The 14,644-nt window shown below is 36.3% G+C and overlaps 1 protein-coding gene across 1 annotated transcript in view; it reads left to right on the forward strand.

Annotated features, from left to right (window-relative positions):
* Window positions 1-14,644, forward strand: part of LOC107703990 (double-strand-break repair protein rad21-like protein 1) — a 19,670-nt gene that overhangs the window by 1,301 nt on the left and 3,725 nt on the right. The window contains exons 4-13 of the mRNA XM_016506801.1: window positions 178-277; window positions 377-480; window positions 568-663; window positions 1,488-1,592; window positions 2,211-2,333; window positions 4,818-5,047; window positions 5,167-5,263; window positions 11,278-11,426; window positions 11,577-11,681; window positions 13,506-13,580. Of these exons, the coding sequence (XP_016362287.1) occupies window positions 178-277; window positions 377-480; window positions 568-663; window positions 1,488-1,592; window positions 2,211-2,333; window positions 4,818-5,047; window positions 5,167-5,263; window positions 11,278-11,426; window positions 11,577-11,681; window positions 13,506-13,580 (1,184 nt within the window). The remainder of the gene's footprint in view (window positions 1-177; window positions 278-376; window positions 481-567; window positions 664-1,487; window positions 1,593-2,210; window positions 2,334-4,817; window positions 5,048-5,166; window positions 5,264-11,277; window positions 11,427-11,576; window positions 11,682-13,505; window positions 13,581-14,644) is intronic.

Here is a 14,644-nt window from a genome sequence, read left to right on the forward strand (position 1 = left end):
TTTGAGACTTTAGTCTTTGCAACATTACAGATCTTCTTTATGCACCAAGAGCTTGTAACACTCCAAAGAGAAAGGAAAAATTGAAATCGCATCATATGACCCCTTTAAATCTGTCAGTCACAACAGAATGAGGGAACCCTGCATGAGAACTCAACAATATTTCATTTTTATTCACAGGACAGACAGATCTGCCTGAGGATGCGATGGAGGCCACCTTAAAAAATATCACTCTACCAGAGGACTTCACTGACTTTGATTCCCAGCTGCCTGATCTCAAGTATCATGTTTATTACAGCTCACAGCTCTTCATATAGATTTTTTGCTGATGTATGCCTAGTGTTTTTATGACTTATTTGGCATGTTATGTCTCACCCAGCACCATTGATGTGGTCGATCACTTCTCTTTGAACCAGTGCCGCACTGAAGATATTACCCTCAAAGAGAACTTTGAGAACCACTTTCTCACCATGGAGAGAATAGGTAACACCTCTGAATGATCAATAAACCAAGTTTTTACATAGACTTTGCAAAACTATAGATGTCTGTGGTTGTATTTCCCGTTCAAAGGTGAGGAAATCCAGTCTTATCAAGGACTGTTTGATCAGAGTTTCAGTGTCCATGGCGATTGCTTTGGTGATGAAGAAATGGCAGTCGACCTCATTGGTACAGTATAAACATTATGAGTTCATTTATGAGTGCTTTTACACTGAAAATTCGCACACATGCTAATGAAATTAGTAATATTTATGTGTATGTTTAAAGTCAAATTGAAATAAATGCTGACATTATGTATTTTCTAATGCATGATATCCAAATAAAACAATTATTTTTTAGTAATGCAAAAATACTTCATTATAATTAGCATTGCTCAATAAAATACATTATATATAAAGATTAAAATATTGATAAATGTTAACCAAATGTCAAATAAATGTTTAGTCATTGTTTGAAGATAGCGTTATAAGTCTTGCTGATTACAAAGAGTTAAAGGGAGTAAAATGATGGCACAATTTTCATTTTGGGGTGAACTATACCTTTACAGTTATAGTCAAGCGTTAACACTAGCGGTTAGTGCAATAATAGCAAATAATGAAATGTTTAAAAAAGAAGTGGGATACATCAAAATGCCCTTATTTCAAAATCAAATCTGGTTTAATGTTGAAGGTGAATAATTTCTATAAAGGTGTATAATTTCTTTTTTGCCACAAAACAGAAAAAAATGACTATTTTTAAATATGTTTATCAAACACTTCCCCTATGGCTCAGTGTGCACATTAAAGTGGGGTATGATAGTATAATGTAGTATAAGTGAATATGAATCCCCTTGCTTTATGTGCATTTGTACAAAATCTTTGTATCTAAATTTGTACAAACACATTTGCCTAATTTTTGTCTTTTTTAAATCACTAAAAGTGTGGAACCGTATCACTCTCCCACTTCTCTGAGTCCAATATTTGTTTATTTCTCTTTATTTATGGTCTGTCAAGATTTTATAGCCAATACGACTGATGATGCTGTGGTGCCTGATATCTTTGATGAAACTCCTAATGAATTACCAGCTACACCTCCTCCAACTGCTGTCAATGCAGCAGGTATATTTTAATATATATTTGCATTACAATATATTTTAGCCTTTGAAACAGATGAACAAGCAACTATGTTGTTGTTAATGGTTTATTCATCTGCATATTTCATTGTTAAAAGCTTTGGTCACATGAAATTACACACAATCAATAACAGTGAGAAGGAAAAGGCAAAAATGTGCACAATAATTTGTTTTGTTATCAAAAACACGTTATGGCTTGTAAGGTCTTATAAAGAGATTGTAAAAATTAGACATTTTTAATTTGCATACCTAAACGTTTTTTTTTTTTTTTTTCTGTCATGCAGATGTAGTCTTTGAAAAGACCGAGTTTTTGAAAAGGCTAGTGATATGATATTTCAAAGTTAAAAGCTTACATGCATAAGCTTTAATACAACATAAAAATGTGTTTAGATATGTATTCTAATAAACCACTTAGGACATGTAGTATGGGCTTTACATGTTTACTATATGACCTTTAGTTTGTAAAATGATAAATGGTTCATTTCTAATTGGTTATATGGGTGTACAGTAACAATTTTAATATTAACACTTTTTTTTTATCTGTAATTAAGAAATGGCCTTTGCTAGCAATGTTAACATTTACCACTGTGTCATTTTCTCAAAGAGCCGGAGTCTGTGAAACCAGAACTTTCCTGTTTAAAGGATAGGAGCAGTCCAGCCGCGACCGAGACCACTTTCTTAGTAAATGTAGAGGAAGGTTTCGCTCTTGCACCGGTTGTTGTCACACGTGAGTTTTAGCTGCTCTGGAGAATTATATGAGCAGCAGTTTTGAGCTTTGCCTCAAATTGTTGTACATTATTCAATGTTGAACTGTTAAACAGACAGTTCGACAAAAAATGAAAATTCTGTGATCATTTACTCACCCTCAAATCATTCCAAACCTTCATGAATCTTACTTTCTTCTGACAAACATAAAAGAATATAGCTTGAGAAATGTGTTTTTGTCCATACATTGTCAAAGGTAACTGAACTGTTGGTTAGCAACATTCTTCAGAATATCTTCTTTTATGTTCTGCAGAAGAAGGAAAGTTGTACAGATTTGGAGCAACATGAGGGTGAGTAAATGGTGACAGAAATTTCATCTTTGGGTGAATGTTGGGGTTTAACTGCTCTCATGAAGCCACTTGAGGGTGCTGTTGACAATCAGGAATAAAAATATCCATGTACATTTTCTAGGGCTAATCATGGTAATGAATTAGCTGCTGCAATATGTACACAGTGCACGCTATGTAGATATTCTGTGTTTAGGAATACCATGATGGCCTACTAGATTTGACAAAAGGTGTAATGTGCAACCAGAGCATATTTATTGAAGAATATTACAGCATATACAGTGTCTAACAAAGTAATATCAACTATAGTTTTTCTTGACTTTTTTTAGCTGACAAATATTAAGACATTTTTGCATAATATTGGATCACAAATACAACATTTGCTTTTTTTATATTTTGAGATGGCAACTGGACACCACTCACTGAATTAAACATGTAATTCACTGAGTTTTAATTTGCATTATATAGTACATACTGCTCAGAAAGCAGTATTCTAGTATTCCATTCTGAATCTAGACATGGTCACAAATTTGCTAACATATCAGACCAGGGCCTAAAACTAACATTTTGCCACTCCTGCCAATGGCTGGTGACTTGAGAAATTTTAGAAAATGTACCAGCCATAAACATCTTTACCAGCAATGAAACTATGTGCATCATTTAATTAAAAAGATCAGAACAAATTGGGGAAACATATCTAACTGCAATTATTATTATTATTATTATTAAAGTATTTCATATTCATAGATGCAAACTTCTCACCTTTCGGTAAAAAACTCAAAATAGGTCACCTTCGAGATTTGTGTAGATTCGATGAGAAAGTGTTTTTGGTGAGGAGGGGGGGTCTTTTTACAGTACCATTAATACCAATTCAATTCTGTACCCGCTTGGGTACAGCACGCTCTGGTTTCGAATGACAAAATCCCCCCGGAACAAATTTTTGTTTTCGCAAGTTTACAGAGTTCTACACGCTTGCAGATCTACCTAACATAACAAGAGAAAGAGAGAAAAAGCACACACGCGGTGTATATAAGAGATTGATTGTGTAGTTAGTCATTGATTATATCAGGAGTTTTCAGGTGAGTAAGCTCAGTCAGTTGTGCTATAAGAGGAGCCCTTTGCTCGGTTTCTCTACATAATCCATTGACAATTTGAAGAAAAGTTTTGTTTGTCTAAGAGGACCAAACATCCACCTTTGCTGTTTCTGGAGTGACAATTGCGAGTGTAAAAAAATTACGCTAAATTGTTCCGTCAGTCATTGCTATGATTGACAGTGATAACTGTAGCACTGGGCGGAAAGAACTATCTGACAAACTGATGTCAAAAATAGACTTGTGCTTTAAGTGATGCAGAGAAAATTCAGAGTGACAAAACTACAGCAGCGACAAGTCTGTGTTGGCTGAATATATTTAACAGCTTCTACAGTTAAAAATAAAACTTAAAACACTATTTTTGATGTGCCCTTTTTAAGGAAATGTTTTTAATAATTTAGTTTTTTAATTAAATCAACTGAGCTAATGAGTGATCCTCTGCCACCATCTACTGGATATAATGGTAATTTCATGTAACTGTCATCTCAAAAGCCTTTGTTTTCCACAAGGATTTTTGGCACATTTTTTCAAGTCATCGTCATCAATGAAAAGTGAATTTTTAAAGTGAATTTTATTGGTCAACTGTAAAGTTAAAAATAATAAGATAAAAATAAAAATATTGTATGATGAGTTTGCATCCCTGCATATTAATAATTTTAATTTCCATAAAAATAATCATTCGTATTGTTGTTTTTTTTTTCTTTGCTTTCAAATGTTAAACCATAGAGATTTATTTTGGTGGAAAACAGCAGGGAAACTTCTCTTTAGAGATGCTTCTCTTCGATTGACAACAGATTTGACAACAGATTCTTAGTGCCTTAGACGCACAGCACTTTCAGAAGTGGAGTTTGTGTGGAGCAGCATTTACTAACCCCAACACACTGAAAACAGTTTTTGTGACTTCATAATCACACTGAACCATATTGTGTTCTTAGACAATGTTATAATTAATATAAAGAGTTACTGCCGACTGGCAATTATCACTGGTTCATACTGTATACTCACCAATGCTGATTTTTACTCACATTTGGCGCATCAGACTAATGGAAAGTTCAAACATGTGCTCAGCTTCTTCAACAAGGAAAAGAGGCACGAGGAAACGGAAGCTGGTGATTGACCGGTCAAAGGAACTAACAGACGATGACATCAGGAATCACCTGGCTGACTGCTCTGACCTTGTAACCCCATTGGAGATAGCCCCGCCCACTCGGCAGCTCATGGAGTGGAGGGAGAATGGAGGAGTGAAGCAGCTCTTCTCCAGTTTTTGCCTTCCACTCTTACACCCTGACTTAAAGCAGGTATCACACACCCTCTGCTGAAATAGCATCAAAGCTGAAGTGCACAGCTATCATTATACTGTCAGTGTAGCATTATGCAGTGCATCATGGGAAATATTCCTTTCCCTCTATTCCTCTAGCTGTTCCCTTGTGACACATCACCTAGGAGACCAGGCTTGGAGGGAGGAGCGAGACAGCAGACTGACCCAGAGGAGATGAGAGAGCAACCTAGAGAGGGTAACAAATCACATTGCATCAGACAGAAGCAGAGTTGATGAGAATCTGGCCCTGTTTCCACCTGGTATGAAGATGCATTTTCTGTGATGCGATAAGTGATCAGCTGAGACGCATTCATACCTGGTCCTAGCATGCTTTTTAAATGCGTCTTCCGTATTCAGATTTTGTCTAGACCAGGGATGGGCAACTTTGATAGTGACGAGGGCCAGCATTTTTTCTCCTTTATACCAAAGGGCCAGATTACTAATCCACGTCCATACACCTTTTACATCGTATTACTCAATCTCCTTTTTATTGAATGAAATTAAAGTATAATTAATGTAATTTATTTTTAAAGATTTTATTAACTATAAAACTTGTGCAGTTAAGCTAATTCAGAAGGAAAACTTTGTTGTCCTCTCACTCGATTTCCATTATATTGAAGGAAAGTATAATTAATGTAATTTGTTTTTAAATATTTTATTAACTATAAAACTTGTGCAGTTAAGCTAATTCAGAAGGGAAACTTTGTTGTCAGTTGACAGCAATATTACATCAAGAAGCCACCAATGTAAACAGCTCACTTGCATCGTCTGCAAATTTGCAACAAACAAATGTACAGAGGTCCTATTTTTTATAAGTGGCCTACAGAACTTTCTCAAAACAACCTAAGAGGACAATTAAAAAGGGCTTATTCAAAAAAAAAATGTTATTCCAAATGGTACCATAATATAACCTTGTATCTGCAGGATTTTTAAAATCAAATTTAAGACCTGCACTTTACATTTCAGCCTTTAAACAATTTTTAAGAAAAGGAATGAGTCAAAAGTATCAATTATTGTATTAATTTAAACAATTATCAATTATCAAATAGTATATTAAATAACATATAAATATATCTTAGTGTCTTAATTGTTAAGATTTTGATAATGCATTAGCTTCATGTCGATCCACCGGTTCACATTTAAAAATATGTAGCAAAAACAGCAGAAGGGCTTATTGAAAATGCAAATTATTTCTCTGCCAGCACTTTCGGAATGGCAGAAATATAGTGGTTTCCAACGACAGTACACAAAGCAGCGCAGCACCTGACTTTGAAACATGCAGCGCTCAAGTTTATTCATTGAAACCCTTTGAAGTTAAATCGACGTCATATTAATCTATATAGCAATTTTTGTCTTTCCGTCCCCAAATTTAAGACCTCTTATAATTAAGAATTTTTTGTACCATTTAAGAGTTTTCATGGCCTTTGAAATTTGAGGCAACTCTGGCGACCCCGTTGTTTGTGAGCAGTGGTGTGATGGCGATTTAAATAAAATACAGATTTCCAAACAACCCAAACATATGGGTATCCCCTTTAACTTGGTAAAATGATAATCTGTTTACCATCTTGACTGAAAAATACTGTTTCCCTAGTCAGTGTTTAATTTATTATTTGCTAATGTTAGTGAATGTTTACATTAGAGTGCACGTCCTACTATGCTGAAATTAATACGGGGAGCGGCTGGAAACTAGCGACCTCTCCTGGTTGGAGATAGTATTAACATCATAAACTGAAAGCAATCTTTACGTGACTTGCTTTTCAAATGTTCTAAAATTGATCATCTGAGTCTAATATGATCCAGTGGGCCGTACTAAAAGACACCGTATACGGCCCGTGGGCTGCCAGTTGCCCATCCCTGCTCTAGAAGCTTGCATTCTGCAAGTGAAGGGCGTATTATTGTTCATCTCAAAGAGGCACAAAATCACTTTCACTGACTTTTTCATTAACTGTTCGTGTGATGGCGATTTAAATAAAATACAGATTTCCAAACAACCCAAACATATGGGTATCCCCTTTAACTTGGTAAAATGATAATCTGTTTACCATCTTGACTGAAAAATACTGTTTCCCTAGTCAGTGTTTAATTTATTATTTGCTAATGTTAGTGAATGTTTACATTAGAGTGCACGTCCTACTACGCTGAAATTAATACGGGGAGGGGCTGGAAAATAGCGACCTCTCCAGGTAATTTTTTCTAAATTGGCTGATTGTACGCATTTGACCACATGAGCATCTAAGCTTCAAAAGCAATCCAGTTAAATGCACTTTCGACTACCTTTTGAAGTGGTTGAAAGTGGACAAGCTGAAAACCTTTTAGACCCCTTTTACACCTGTATTTGACGTCTTCTACTTGTGATTTGGATTGACGAAAACACATCTTAAAGGGGTCATGAACTGCCACTGTTTTTTTGTTTTGTACTGTTCTCTGAGGTCCACTTATAATGGTATCAAGATTTTTACATCAAAAACGTAATAATTTAGAAGTAAAAGGCTATTTTTTTGTCCTGTTTTTGACCCCCTCATCTGAACGCTCTGTTTAAATAGGTGTGGAGGATAGTAGACTCAAAAGTAAACGCCCACTGCTATGATTGGCTTGTGTATGTTTGACATACACATAGATGGACGCTGCTGTGATTTAGGTTAAAAACACATAAATACTCCGTACATATAAAACGATAATACACAATAATAGTGGCCACGTAATAAAAACAATTACTCACACTTGTGTGTTGCAACATGGCTGTCGGATCCAATATAGTCGGCACAGCATCGTCTTTTAGTTTCAATCTTTCTGAAAATCCTGCGTCGAATCGCGCCTTGTTTTTAAATGAATCCGTGGTAAAAAAATAAGTGAACAAAAGACCAAGTTCTTAATGACACGGTCTGGATCTTCATTAAAAATAAAGTTCATTCACTCGTTCCTAACGTTGGGATCAGAAGGAAGGCAACACAAACACAGTTTTTTTCCACAACTTGGCACTGCACAGCATCTTGTTGTCTTCAGAGCCATCTTTATCGTTTGGTTTCTGCATAGACCTGCGTGTTCGCCTCTCTCCACTACATGTGCGAATCGTTGGGCGTTGATCTTCTGTGGAGGCGGCGCTTATATACACTTATTACTTCATACATTCCAAAGCCTGTGGTTTTGGCAGACTGCCTGCAATATAAGCTGCTTTTAGACTAACAAGAAAGTTTTGAGTTCTGAAACTTAAAGGATGTTTTTATAGTACAATGCCCTCTTATATGTCAAAAGATCAAGGAAATTTTGGTTTCTCAGTTCATGACCCCTTTAAAAACAGGTGTAAACAGGGCCTCTGAGATTATTTACTCCCACTCAAGTCATTCCAAACCTGTACAACTTTCTTTCTTCTGAGGAACATGAAATGAAGTTCCAAACGTAGGTTCGGGAGGAGCCTAATCATTCAGTCCTGTCAATCATCATTATGATCATATTTAAGCAGCAGTCATTGCGCTGTCCTAGCGACAATTCTTCCACAGACACAGACATTTCTCAAAAATACCTTTTTAGTGTTCTGCAGAAAAAAAAGGTTTGAACAGGTTTGAAATCAACATGAAAGTGAGTAAACATCTGCCATTATTGTGTCATAGTAGCAGAATGTATCTGGTGTTTTTTTTTTCTCGATGCAGTGAAATTGATTTGTACATAGCAATTTAATATTTTAAGCCTTCTGAAGTCAAATGATAGCACATTTCACTGAATATTTTTTTTCACTTCCCTTTCAGAGCTCTCAAATATTTTTTTTGTGTGTTTTGAACACACTAGGAGAGCAACATTTTCTGTGAATAAAGACTTAAATTTCAGTCTGTCCTTTCTGCAAACTGTGTGTGTGTGTGTGTGTGTGTGTGTGTGTGTGTGTGTCTGTGTGAACCTGTAGAGGTCTGGGAAAACTCCGCTCAGCCGGTTCTGGGTGACTGGAGGTTGCTGCAAGACTCTGTTGGGCAGAAGGGCTTATTGAAAATGCAAATTATTTCTCTGCCAGCACTTTCGGAATGGCAGAAATATAGTGGTTTCCAACGACAGTACACAAAGCAGCGCAGCACCTGACTTTGAAACATGCAGCGCTCAAGTTTATTCATTGAAACCCTTTGAAGTTAAATCGACGTCATATTAATCTATATAGCAATTTTTGTCTTTCCGTCCCCAAATTTAAGACCTCTTATAATTAAGAATTTTTTGTACCATTTAAGAGTTTTCATGGCCTTTGAAATTTGAGGCAACTCTGGCGACCCCGTTGTTTGTGAGCAGTGGTGTGATGGCGATTTAAATAAAATACAGATTTCCAAACAACCCAAACATATGGGTATCCCCTTTAACTTGGTAAAATGATAATCTGTTTACCATCTTGACTGAAAAATACTGTTTCCCTAGTCAGTGTTTAATTTATTATTTGCTAATGTTAGTGAATGTTTACATTAGAGTGCACGTCCTACTACGCTGAAATTAATACGGGGAGGGGCTGGAAAATAGCGACCTCTCCAGGTAATTTTTTCTAAATTGGCTGATTGTACGCATTTGACCACATGAGCATCTAAGCTTCAAAAGCAATCCAGTTAAATGCACTTTCGACTACCTTTTGAAGTGGTTGAAAGTGGACAAGCTGAAAACCTTTTAGACCCCTTTTACACCTGTATTTGACGTCTTCTACTTGTGATTTGGATTGACGAAAACACATCTTAAAGGGGTCATGAACTGCCACTGTTTTTTTGTTTTGTACTGTTCTCTGAGGTCCACTTATAATGGTATCAAGATTTTTACATCAAAAACGTAATAATTTAGAAGTAAAAGGCTATTTTTTTGTCCTGTTTTTGACCCCCTCATCTGAACGCTCTGTTTAAATAGGTGTGGAGGATAGTAGACTCAAAAGTAAACGCCCACTGCTATGATTGGCTTGTGTATGTTTGACATACACATAGATGGACGCTGCTGTGATTTAGGTTAAAAACACATAAATACTCCGTACATATAAAACGATAATACACAATAATAGTGGCCACGTAATAAAAACAATTACTCACACTTGTGTGTTGCAACATGGCTGTCGGATCCAATATAGTCGGCACAGCATCGTCTTTTAGTTTCAATCTTTCTGAAAATCCTGCGTCGAATCGCGCCTTGTTTTTAAATGAATCCGTGGTAAAAAAATAAGTGAACAAAAGACCAAGTTCTTAATGACACGGTCTGGATCTTCATTAAAAATAAAGTTCATTCACTCGTTCCTAACGTTGGGATCAGAAGGAAGGCAACACAAACACAGTTTTTTTCCACAACTTGGCACTGCACAGCATCTTGTTGTCTTCAGAGCCATCTTTATCGTTTGGTTTCTGCATAGACCTGCGTGTTCGCCTCTCTCCACTACATGTGCGAATCGTTGGGCGTTGATCTTCTGTGGAGGCGGCGCTTATATACACTTATTACTTCATACATTCCAAAGCCTGTGGTTTTGGCAGACTGCCTGCAATATAAGCTGCTTTTAGACTAACAAGAAAGTTTTGAGTTCTGAAACTTAAAGGATGTTTTTATAGTACAATGCCCTCTTATATGTCAAAAGATCAAGGAAATTTTGGTTTCTCAGTTCATGACCCCTTTAAAAACAGGTGTAAACAGGGCCTCTGAGATTATTTACTCCCACTCAAGTCATTCCAAACCTGTACAACTTTCTTTCTTCTGAGGAACATGAAATGAAGTTCCAAACGTAGGTTCGGGAGGAGCCTAATCATTCAGTCCTGTCAATCATCATTATGATCATATTTAAGCAGCAGTCATTGCGCTGTCCTAGCGACAATTCTTCCACAGACACAGACATTTCTCAAAAATACCTTTTTAGTGTTCTGCAGAAAAAAAAGGTTTGAACAGGTTTGAAATCAACATGAAAGTGAGTAAACATCTGCCATTATTGTGTCATAGTAGCAGAATGTATCTGGTGTTTTTTTTTTCTCGATGCAGTGAAATTGATTTGTACATAGCAATTTAATATTTTAAGCCTTCTGAAGTCAAATGATAGCACATTTCACTGAATATTTTTTTTCACTTCCCTTTCAGAGCTCTCAAATATTTTTTTTGTGTGTTTTGAACACACTAGGAGAGCAACATTTTCTGTGAATAAAGACTTAAATTTCAGTCTGTCCTTTCTGCAAACTGTGTGTGTGTGTGTGTGTGTGTGTGTGTGTGTGTGTCTGTGTGAACCTGTAGAGGTCTGGGAAAACTCCGCTCAGCCGGTTCTGGGTGACTGGAGGTTGCTGCAAGACTCTGTTGGTCCAGATCAAGCAGCAGGTGGAGACACTACTGTAGAAGCTTCTGTCACTCATCCAGAACCTCCATCTCCCTGGAACACCACCAGTGTAAGAACTGAATAAGCACTTCAGCCCTGTGTACTAGCTATACATGTTACTAGTCTTATTGTGAGTGATTTACTGATCTAGATTTGTAATATTTCATCAGAATGTAATAACTAATAATTTCACCCCCATCTCACCCTCTCTCGTTCAAAGGAGGAGAGAAGATTGGAGGTGCCGTATCCAGAGCCTCGCTCTGAGATCTCCATGCATGTTAACCCATCTGGAGATATGAGGGAAACCCCATTGACTCACACACAGGTAGTGCTAAACACTTTACCACACATAAATACTGATTATTAAATAAACAATGTCGACTTAATGACAATTTTATGTCGACTAGTGACATCTTTGCACTGTGCAATGACATCATTGTCAGTGAGGTAGTAATCAATCCAATTTGTTATATTTATTGAACTCAATTTCTCCAATAACAATGAATATTCCAATAACTCCTTTTAAGAAGTTTATTAACAAAATTACCTGAAAATAAAAATGTTACAAGGTCACAATTTTTTTTTGCTGCAATCTTGCTTTCCATAAATGGTCATTGCCGAATATTACATCGCCAGCAATATTATTGGAGTTTCATTTTCAGAGTAATATTTAAATATTATATGACTCTTTATTCACACTTCTAAAATCCATACACTTTATAAGGAAATAAGTAACTTGTGGCTTTTACAAACTTTTCTATGAAAAACTGAATAAAGAAAAACTGAGAAAGTGAATTCAAATATTCCATTGAGTGTGTGCATGAATGCCAGTCAGATTATTGCAACAGATAAGGGGGACTCGATCTTTTTGATCTGAAATATTTGTTGTTAAATTTACTGTAATTTTATAATTATTGAAATCCTATGTCAAACATGTTCTTACACTACTGTTTAAATGTCTGAGGTCAGTAAGATTTTTTTTAAATAAGTTACTACTTTTATTCAGCAGTAAATTTATCAAAAGTGACAGTCAGAAAGGCTTTAAAAATATTTACAAACAAAAGATTTGTTTCAAATAAATTCTGTTCTTTTGAATTTTGTTCATCAAAGAATACTGAAAATATATTGCGGTTTCCACAAAAATATAAAGCAGCACAACTGTTTTCATCACTGAAAATAATAAAGAAATGTTTCTTGAGCAGCAAATCAGCATATTAGAATGATTTCTGAAGATCATGTGACACTGAAGACTGGAGTGATGATGCTGAAAATTAAACTTTACATCACACCAATAAACTACATTTTAACATACTGTATATTCACTAGGGATGTAACGATTAACCACGAGCCGGTTGAAAATCGATTCAAATATGTGACGATTCAAATCGGTTGAGATGCTAAACAAATCGCGATTCATTTAGGGGTAGGAGTTTATATGAATGTATGTCTGAGGGGAACTTACTGTCTTTAGAAAAGTTTAGATGGTATTTTTTCTTTTCATCTTGCCTCTGTATAATGCATATTAAAGTTCATAAGTTCAGCGCTGCTTTGTTTACAGCGGAAATCAGGAAACGCTTTAAGCGCCACCTGCTGGCAGAGAGTGAATCTGCGTCTCTTTCAGCTCGTCTGCTGTTTCTGTTTCATGCAGATATTTTTATTTATAGTTTCACAAAACTGAAGTCAAACCATTCTGTTTTTGCTTCAAATTTCGAAATTATACAATCTAATTTAGATTAAAAACTGCTCATGCAAAACCAACAAAAGAGCAGTAATATGCAAGTGCTATATTAGTATATTATTATAGTATTATATTTCAATTTCACAAAGAAATGTGCAGCATTTTGTCCAAGCAATAATAAAAGGACACATTTCATTTATAATTTGTCTTAAATTTAATTTTGTTAAAGAAAAATTATAATAATCGTGAATCGAATCGAATCGTGAAATCAAAATCGTGAATCGAATCGGATCGTGAGTTGAGTGAATCGTTACATCCCTAATATTCACATAGAAAACAAGTTATTTTAAATTGCAATAATATTTCACAATATTACTGTTTTCACTGTATTTTTGATCAAGTAAATGCTGCCTTGGTGAGCAGAAAAGACTGATGTATGTGTAAAATTTGACCTCTTCCCTTTGTCTGCAGTCTGCTCTGAACAGCCAGGATGTAGAGGATAAGAGAATGACCAGTCGGGCACACGACCTCCTCCAGGCCCTCAAAGTAAGAAACAATCAAACACCAAATCCACAGACAGAGTTGATGCTGATCAGGCCTGGCGTGTGGAGCAGTTGTAGATGAGGATTAGGTGTGAAGAAATAAGAGAGTGTGAAATTAAATATATGGGTGGTGATGAGAGCTGCAGTCTCATTCATTTAACATGCTCTGCTCACAGTGGCAATAGCAGGCCGTGTTAAAGCACTGTGATATGTGCTACCTGATCTCATGACGAAAACGTACCTGTGCATGGGAATTTTTTTGCAAGATGAGAAATAACATACCAATAAGTACATATCACTGCAGTTTCCAACAGAAATGAACACTAGAGGCGCTAAAACAGCGAGCACTTGTAATCGTTTTCGTACATAGTTATGATTACAGCTCCATATGTTTCGCTTTCTGGACGTAGCAAGCTTGTTCGGTAGCTCAGCCAGCAGGGAACTGGACTTAAGATCCGGAGTCCTTGGGTACGAATGCCGTGAAAAACATGACTCACGATGAAACAGCTGAAAGATGAGAGATCGAAAAACAAGCTAAAACGGCATGCTTGCGATTGCGTTTTTACGTTTTTAGCGCCACTCAACGGACATTTAAAGTCAGAACTGCGGTGACACAAAACCAACGTCACATAAATGGTACGTTTTATGTGACGTTGGTTTTGTGTCACCGCAGTTCTGACTTTAAATGTCCGTTGAGTGGCGCTATAACTCTAAAACTCCATGACGTTTTAAAATAACGTACCATCTGCACTAAACCTAACCTAAGAATGTACATTCATCTGTTCCTATTCTGTTCATCTGGAAAAAACGAACACTTTTAACGCCACTCAGTGGACATTTTACATTGAATATGTCACGAAATGTACATGGCATAGGTATGTTCATTTCAGTTATTTCTCCTAACCGACAACCGACGCTCGTTAACCGATTATTAACCAACAAAATTATTTTAAATTAGAATTGAATTAAATTAGAAATCGGGAGGCCATGGCGGAACAGGGGACTCGGGTTGCCATGGCAGATCAGGGGGCTCAGGAGGCCATGGCGGAACAGGGGGCTCAGGTTGCC

Source organism: Sinocyclocheilus anshuiensis, unplaced genomic scaffold (genome assembly GCF_001515605.1).
Source record: "Sinocyclocheilus anshuiensis isolate Anshui unplaced genomic scaffold, SAMN03320099.WGS_v1.1 scaffold1574, whole genome shotgun sequence".
Taxonomy (NCBI): domain Eukaryota; kingdom Metazoa; phylum Chordata; class Actinopteri; order Cypriniformes; family Cyprinidae; genus Sinocyclocheilus; species Sinocyclocheilus anshuiensis.